This window comes from Arachis ipaensis, chromosome B08 (genome assembly GCF_000816755.2).
Source record: "Arachis ipaensis cultivar K30076 chromosome B08, Araip1.1, whole genome shotgun sequence".
NCBI classification, from domain to species: Eukaryota; Viridiplantae; Streptophyta; class Magnoliopsida; order Fabales; family Fabaceae; genus Arachis; species Arachis ipaensis.
This window is the reverse complement of record NC_029792.2, coordinates 121,155,082-121,164,605: the sequence shown is the minus strand read 5'-3', so window position 1 is coordinate 121,164,605 and position 9,524 is coordinate 121,155,082. Positions and strand designations below refer to the sequence as shown.

The 9,524-nt window shown below is 33.2% G+C and overlaps 1 protein-coding gene across 1 annotated transcript; it reads left to right on the top strand.

Moving 5' to 3' along the window:
• LOC107613676 (DExH-box ATP-dependent RNA helicase DExH18, mitochondrial) lies at window positions 715-5,715 on the top strand. The gene is made up of 3 exons (XM_016315781.2): window positions 715-3,325; window positions 4,396-4,457; window positions 5,211-5,715. The coding sequence occupies exons 1-2, from the start codon at window positions 870-872 to the stop codon at window positions 4,448-4,450; spliced, it is 2,511 nt and encodes an 836-aa protein (XP_016171267.1). The 5' UTR covers window positions 715-869; the 3' UTR covers window positions 4,451-4,457; window positions 5,211-5,715.

Genomic DNA, 9,524 nt, shown 5'->3' with positions numbered 1-9,524 from the left:
AAAATTAGCCAAAAAGATCACAAATATTTGAAAGGACTGTTTTGAAATTTTAATACTTTTTCAAGAACTGTTTTGAGATTTTTTTTAATTTTTCAAAGACTGTGTTGTATTTTACTCTAGGAATTTATTTGTCCAACTTTCACACATGGACACTTAACGACCACGTGTGTGAGTTAACATTCTACGTCAGTAATTACTGTTAGTGACTAACGGAAGGAGATTGTATTGTCAAACGAAAATAGAAGTTGAAGACTGTTTTATGTATTTTAAAACCTGAAAGACTAAAATGTCCGATTTTAAAATTTCTAAAGACTAATTTGAGTATTACCCTATATAAAATATTTAAATTCGTATATACTAATTTTATATTGGGTCGACCCAATTTATTTCGAGTTATTTTTGGGTCGAATCAAAATTAATCCGATACCCTTTTAAATGTGATTAGACCCAATCCTAAACACTCTTACCATGAGTATCTACTAATGTCTTCTATCAATTTTTTCATACTATAAAATAGCAGACATTAATAAAATAAAGAGAAAATGACAAATAGGTCCCTGACCTTTTGTCCCGCGGATATTTTTAACTTTTTTTTAATAAGTTTTGTAAACATTTATAGACCCTATAGTAATTAACAAAATAAAAATAGGAGAGAGAGAAAGAGAGACTTTCGTTTAACCCTAACATTTTGTCCCAAAAAAGAAAAAATAAATAAATAAATAAAAGAAACGAGAAGGAAAAGAAAAACCCTTTAACCAGACGTTTCCCTCTATTCACTTTCCTTCACCAGTTCTCATTTCTCTAAAACCTCGGCAACCCATTCTTTCCCGTTTGAGCCTTCTCTGAATTGATTGTTCTTCAGTTCTTCCATGGCAACAACTCTCTTCAACTTGTGCGCACGCAAGAGAACCATTCATAGGCTCAAGGTTCTCCTTCTTTCCAACATCCACCATTTTAACGCCGCTTCTACTTCACAATTTCGAAATTTTGATGCTCCAATTCCAAGTTTCTCGACCCACTTCCGGAACTCTCGTTTTCCCCTGCGTTTCCTCCAAAGTTGGAATCTTTCCGGTGGAACAACCCTCCCCATGAGGCAGTTTTCAGACCACGCCGGCGATGGTGGCGGCGAGAAGGACACTGCCGCGGAATCGGATTACGAATTTGGTAAGAGTGTTAGTTTTGAGCTTGAAAATGAAGTTAATGGTGTTTCTTCCTTATCTGGTAGCGTGGTTGTTAAAAATGATGATACTAATGAATGCAATTCGGAGGTAGATGATGATTCTGTAGAATGCAATAGTAATAGTAGTAGTAGTAGTATTGGTAGGGATGAATTAGAGAATAATAGTAATAATAATAATCAGAATAGTGAGGAATTTGCAAGTGTCGCATTGCGAGATCCTGTTGAATTGTACCGTGCCCTTTGCGATGCCAAAAAGGGTGCAAAGCTTGAGAGATCAGAGGGGGAAGTGCTGCTGGAAGTGTTCAATTACTTTGCCAAGTCAGGTTGGGCGTCAAACCAGGCTCTGGCCATTTACATTGGTTTGTCTTTTTTCCCCACAGCCGCGAGCAAGTTCCACCACTTTTTTAGGAAGAAATGCCCTGCTGATGTTGCTCGGTACCTGGTGTCACTAGGGCCGAGTGATTCTGCTGTGAAGTTCTTGTTTCCTATATTTGTTGAGTTTTGTTTGGATAATTTCCCGGATGAGATCAAGAGGTTCAGGGGTATGGTTGAGATGGCGGACCTCACGAAGCCTCACACTTGGTTCCCATTTGCGCGGGCTATGAAACGGAAGATAATTTATCATTGTGGGCCGACTAATAGTGGTAAAACATATAATGCTCTGCAACGGTTTATGGATGCGAAAAAGGGCATTTATTGTGGTCCTCTCAGGTTGTTGGCTATGGAAGTTTTTGATAAGGTTAATGCAAAAGGCATTTATTGCAGTCTACTAACGGGGCAAGAAAAGAAGCACGTCCCATTTTCGAATCATGTTGCATGTACTGTGGAAATGGTGTCAATGCAAGAATTGTACGATGTGGCCATTATTGATGAGATTCAGATGATGTCAGATCCATATAGGGGGTTTGCATGGACAAGGGCACTCTTGGGGTTGAAGGCTGATGAGATACATTTGTGTGGCGATCCTAGTGTTTTGGATATTGTTCGAAAGATCTGTCAAGACACTGGAGATGAGTTGTATGAGCAACATTATGAGAGGTTCAAACCGCTGGTGGTTGAAGCAAAGACCTTACTTGGTAATCTTCAAAATATTCGATCAGGGGATTGTGTAGTTGCCTTCTCAAGGAGAGAGATATTTGAGGTTAAGTTGGCCATCGAGAAACAGACCAAACATCGTTGTTGTGTTATATATGGTGCCTTGCCACCAGAAACTCGTAGACACCAGGCTACTTTGTTCAATGATCAAAGTAATGAATATGATGTTCTAGTAGCTAGTGATGCAGTGGGAATGGGCCTGAACCTTAACATTAGAAGGGTGATTTTTAATAGCCTCTCGAAATACAATGGTGACAAAATGGTCCCCGTCCCAGCATCACAGGTTAAGCAAATTGCAGGAAGAGCTGGTAGGAGAGGATGCCTTTATCCCGATGGTCTTGCCACGACCATGCATTTAGATGATTTGGATTACTTGATCGAGTGTTTGAAACAACCTTTTGACGAGGTTAAGAAAGTGGGGTTGTTTCCTTTCTTTGAGCAGGTTGAATTATTTGCCAGTCAACTTCCTAATATGACGTTCTGCCAGCTACTAGAAAAGTTTGGTGAAAGTTGCCGTTTGGATGGATCATACTTCTTGTGTCTATATGATCACATAAAGAAGATTGCAAATATGTTGGAGAGGGTCCAGGGACTGTCTTTAGAAGATCGTTTTAACTTCTGTTTTGCCCCAGTTAATATTAGAGACCCGAAAGCTATGTACCACTTACTCAGATTTGCTACGACGTTCAGTCAGAATATGCCTGTCAATATAGCTATGGGCTTGCCGAGAAGCTCTGCCCGGAATGATTCAGAACTCCTGGACCTTGAGACTAGGCATCAAGTGTTGTCTATGTATTTATGGTTGTCAAACCACTTCAAGCAGGAAAGATTTCCATATGTGAAGAAAGCCGAGGCAATGGCCACAGACATAGCTGATCTACTGGCTCATTCTCTTAGCAATGCTAATTGGAAGCCGTTATCAAGGGGAACAAGAGGGAAACCTAAAGCCGAAAAAGGTGAAGGGCAACCTGAATCCGGGAATGCAGTTGTATTGAAAACTGGAAAACATAGTTATTTAAGGCCACAGGCACTTTCTAAATTATATGACAGGTAAGTTCTTGCAGACGTATACATTACCTAAGTGTTAGTTTAATTTTATTTATGCGGAATAACAACATTTGTGTTTTTTATTAAAGCAAATGTCAGTTATTTCTCTCTTATTATTATAATTTTTTTTTCAATATTTCCAGTGTCTACATTTGTTGTCTGATAATCTAAGTGAAAGGCACCTGGTTGTTTTTGGAGTTTATCATCAGTTGGGATTATTAACTGCGATTTTTGAAAGAACTACACTGATATGAAAAGAGAGTGAAGAAAATACTCTTTATATTTGGAGATATATTGTAGACTGTAGAGAAATTCCTAACGAGACTAGGATTTTTAAACAAAAGATATTCGAGAAAGCACTAAAATAAAGTGAATGACACACTTCCCTGTATATTGATATAAAATGGTAAAGGTCTTATTTTTAACAATAATACGGAACTTAAAATAGCGTGAGATACTGAACTAAAAGAACTTCTTTACTGGGCTTATGACTTAGACTACTCCAATAAGCTCATTCTGCAATGCTATTAGGTTTCTTTGTAAAACAAATGAATAATGCTGCTTCAGTAAGAGTGATCATCTCTGGTAGTTTTGCATCTTTGGCTAGGATTGATTATCCCCTTCTCATTTCTTCTCTGAGGCAAGTCTTGGAATTAAAATGATTGATTTACAATGTTTTTGTATGTATGGAACTAAATTTATCATACACATATGTAGTATACTCTGGCATTTGTGAAATTGCAGAGAAAGTATATTCCTTGATTATTTGCTAAGGTTATGGTTCAAAACACAGCATGTCAATAAACTGAATGTGAAGTTTGAAGGGCATTTGGAACTGAACATGGTTGGGATTGAACGATGGTAATAAAACATACATTTAGAGCAGTGCTGATGTATGTTTTATAACTTAATAGTTATTCTAGCTCTTAATGTTATTGATTGTGACTTTTTTGAGGTATAATATGCAGCTTTATATTACACGTCTTTTGATTTTCTTACGATCTTAGTTAATGAAATGACCTCTGCATACTTCTTTAGTTTCTGATTTCAAATCATATTTTCTGCTTTTTTAGGAGACGGCAGGATAAGCCCTTGCAGGTTGATCAGTCAAAGAAAGTAGCTGCATAATAATATGGTAATTTTGTTAACAGTGATCAATAATCAATATTCACCTAATTTGATGAATGCTTACATATAGTTCCCTGAAATTCATATGAAATTTGTAATTATTTTGTGCTTCATTGTTAAACTATGAGAATTAGTTTTTCGGTAGTTATTTTATACATATTCATTGATAGTAGTTTGTGGCCTCAAAAATTCTTTTTCTTGGGGAGATGTGTGCTATTAGGGTATGGCTTCTTGTTCAGTTCTTAGAAGCTTTGCTTTATTATTTCTTAGGTTGCTTAATTCAATTTTTTTTTTCTTTTTCCTTATGTGCAAAATTTAACTATATTATTTCTGTCTCTGTGAATTTTTGGTTTAATTACTCTGTTGGTCCCTATACTTTTTTCCTTTTAATTGGGTCCCTACACTACTTTAATTTTATAATTAGGTTCTTCATAGTGTAAAAAATGATAGAGTTAACTGAATATTTCTTTGCAAATTGAAGGTATTCATAATTAAAAACCTAACTAGATTTTTGACTACATGTATTTTAGGAGAAATATTTTGTTAATTATTTTAACATTTTTTATATGAGAAGTTACAAAATTAAAAGTACACTAGGGACCCAATTGAAAAGAAAAAATGTATAGGGACCTAATTAAAAATTTGATGAAACTATAGGGACCAATAGAATAATTAAACCTAAATTTTTGTTTCCTCTACCTCGATCATAACTTTTGTTGTTTCCTTTATTTTGGTGGGGTGTGTGTGTATGTCTGTGCAGGTAATTGCAGTATAACAAATTATAACAGGGATTTGCATGAATTCATTGAACTGCTTTTTATCCAAAAGTCTTGATGGATCAAGTTGGGAATGGATTGAAGGGAAGGGAAAAAAATCAAACGGAGAAAAAGAATAGAGAGAAAAGCCAGTTGGCAACACTGGCATGCTGTTCGATTTCGTAGGTAAACCATGAGTGCATTTTTGTGGTGCTGCAAGTGTGCTGTTTTTGTATTTTAATGTAAGCGTAGACTAGAAATTTCGTTGAATTTAGATGTCTATATTTCTAAAAGGATCCCATTAATACCTTTTCTCTGTGGTGATCCTTTGAAATACAGATGAAAGCTTTTCAAGATTTTTCTGATGTTTTAAGTACTAAGGAGGCTTTGTAGCAATAGGGAATAGGATCACATAATAAGGTAATTAATCTCCTTGGACATTTTCATGTATACAACCATTTCTTAACGAATAACTAATGCTTTTTTTAGATTAAGTGTACTGAATTTAGCTTCTTCTTTTTTAACATTTATTTTTTTTCGTTTTCATGGTTCCCATTACCGTGCACTATGAAGATTTTTGTTATTTAAAATAAAAAAATTAAAATTCATATAAAAAAATACACCAATTAATCATGATATTGCATTAAACAATTTTTTTTCATTTCTAAAAAAAATTAGCCTACTATTGCATGTGTTACAAGAATCTTTATCATGTTTGTACAAATCAGATATTAGTAATTCAAAGTTCACTGTAATTCATCTGTTACTGACCCTAAATACAATGAATAACCAAGCATCAAACAGATTTTGAAAATAAAAGAATACCAAAGACATTCAAGTTAACAAACACATATTTAATGCAAAAAATTTGCATAACATGTGACACAAAAAATATGCATAATATCCAAAAAATATCCATAATATGATGAAAAAGGGTCTAGCAAAATTTTACAACATATACACACATATATATATATAGGGGAATGCTAGGAGAACAATGAAAATTTTGAACAACTACTAATTAAATAAAAATACACTACACTCTAATTTAATGCTATTAATTAAATTTACTCTTTTAACCCTATTAATTTACATTATTTACACATTGTTCAAAAATCTTGTTGATTACCTCTACTTTTCCATATATATATATGACATTTCTGTCCACAACATATCTAACACCTCAGATTCAGTTTTTTCAATGGACATTTCTTGCACCAAAGTGGAATTTCCTCGGAACTTCAGGAACTGGCTGCTTTGTGATTGTATCTTTCTTATGAACAGTGTTGGATTATCCACCCATGCTTTATGCTTCCCCTTCAGCTTCTCCTTCCATCCAGGGGTATTCGCGGTGCGGTTTGGTTCGGTTTTAAGAAAAAAAAAGTCATCCAATCCGAATGCTTAATTTATGTGCGGTGCGGTTTGGATTGGATAAAATTTTTTCGGAAATCCAATCCGATCCGATCCGATTACAAGCGGTTTGGATCGGTTTAGATTTGCGGTTTTTTAAATAAAAAATTAAATACATATAACAAGTCTTAACATCAAATTTTAAATAATCAACAATGACATAACAAGTCTTAACAATATCTTAAAAAACTAACGATAACATAACAATAGAAATAAAATTATAGGTTAGTTAAAATAAATAAATAAATAACATTTTCAACATAAAATATTTATTAAATAATAATAATACATGAATAATAGAAAAATGTATAACAAATTGAAGATGTTATAAGTATAATTGTAAATATAATAATAAAATAATAATATTATAGAACATTGTGCAGTTTGGATTGGATTGGATCAGTTATGAAAAGTAGATCCGAAATCCGATAAAATCCAGCGGTTTGCAAAAAATAGAATCCAATCAAATCCGAATTAGTACGGTTTTAATCGGTTTTCGGTTTGGATCGGATTGAATAAACTGTTTAATTTGGATCGGTTTGGATTTGAACACCCCTACTTCCATCTTGTTCTCCCTCTCTTCCTCTTCGTTCTCCACTCTTTCATGGATCATAGGCGAGTTCTCTTTGTCCTTCGCCAGAGTGAGATACAGTTTCATGCCCGCTTCGTTTAACCTGATTTCTTTTCATCCTTTTCTAAATCATTGTCCTTAGATCCTCATAAGGCAGGGGTGATACGATCACAAAGCAACCTCAAGTTTCGAGGAAATCTCACTTTAGTGCAAAGAAATTGTCTATTGAAAAAACTGACTCTGAGAAGGAGTTGGAGATATTATGAGAAGAAATGGAAGCTTTGCTCAGATTAGGTGAAGTGGATTCCTTAATAAGTGATATTTTGCTTCCTGAAACATTGAAAAAAAAAATTACAATTATACAGATTTACTTGCTTTTACACCACTCATAATACTCTTTATTTACAATAATGCTTCATAAAAGCAATATAAATACAACTCCTATATCTCTTAAAAAGAAACAAATTCTAAACAATAAAAGCGAGGGAAAAATACTGAGGAAAAAAAAAACTCTTTCTAGCCACTTATAATTTGGGAAGGAGTAAATGGTTAAATTAGTCCCTGAAAAATTATTTATTTTTCAAATTGGTCTTTGAAAGATTTTTTTTAATTAAATTCGTTCTTTAAAGATTTTAAATTAGTCATGTTAGTCATTCCGTTACTTTGTTTGTTGATGGTGTCAAAATTTATTAATGTGACACGTTAAGTGACACCCAATACACACCTAAAAGTCTTAATTGACTATTAACATGATTAGTTTATGAAATTAGATAAAATTAATCTTAAATTGAGAGATTTCAATGACTTAAGTTCTTCTCACAATTAGATTTTTATTGGGTTAATAGTCAAATTAGTCCCTGAAAGATAAGATATTCTTCAAATTCATCCTTAAAAGATTTTTTCAATCAAATTGATCCTTCAAAAATTGCGAATTAATCATATTTGTCCTCCAGTCACTCCATTAATAATTTTTTCAAATATTAATGTTGTAAAACGTCAATTAATAACGTATATAATACCTAATATGTCTAATTGGATATTGACCAAATATGTTTATGAAAATTTATTAAGTTTATCATTTTTTCTAATTATAAAAATTGTATTCCTAATATGACCTAATGACTAAATTGATAGATTTTCGTAAACATATTTAGTCGACGTCTAATTGAACATGTTATATGTCATCTGTCATGTATGCTTTCAGTTAACATTTCACATCATCAATCGTTGACAAAAATTGTGAGTGGAGTAACTGAAGGACAGATATGATTAATTCGTAATTTTTGAAGGACCAATTTGATTGAAAAAATCTTTCAGCGACGAATTTGAAAAATACCTTATCTTGTAGGGATTAATTTGACTATTAACTCGATTTTTATTTGATCTAATTTTATAAACTTATTATGTTAATAGTCAATTAAAATTTCTAAATATGTGTTAAAGTGTCACTTAATGTACAACATTAACAAATTTTGACATCATTAACAAACAAAGTAACAGAAAGACTAACATAACTAATTTAAAATATTTAAAAAACGAATTTGATTAAAAAAATCTTTCCGATGGCTAATTTGAAAAACAAGTAATTTTTCAAATACTAATTTGAGTATTTACTCATTTGATACCGAAAACCTCTATGTCTTCTGTTCAAAATTACTCAGACCGGCCTAATGACTTTCTAGTTTCTACCAATTATCATCTCTCTTTCTCGAATTCTAGTCTATGATAGTAACTTAAGGGTCAAATCTAATTTCCACACATCTCATCCTCCATCACCTCCATGCTCCAACAAACACAAGTAAAAGCATATCCAACATAACAAAATCACAATTATTCTAAATAGTACTTACGCAACCCAAACAAATATACGCACTCAAATAATTCAAACAAATGCATACGATGATACTTATCCTACTGATATCAGTTCAATGTCGGTTACCTCCAGAACCCGACACCTTTTCACAAATGGTTTTGAAATAGCACTCTTATGGACGTTACATATCGTAAATCCCCATATAGCATTTGACTTTCCGATCCACAAGTGAGCGTTATGTATCGTTGTCGTCATTGGGGTCATGCCTCTCATCAAATCATAATCATCAACACAACATATCTTATTTCACATAATTTAACATCCACCAAATTTGACTTAGACTGTTATCTACATCTTGCATTTCTAAAAGTCTCTGGCATGATACCACAGGCTCGAGGTTAAAGTTACAGGATTCCGCAGACTCGCCAAATGCAACCAACCTTCACGTTGAAATTAGTTTAGTTCTATTGAGTTTAAAATTAAATTTTTTAAAGTTTAAGATCTTATTTTAGGAATATTTGTATT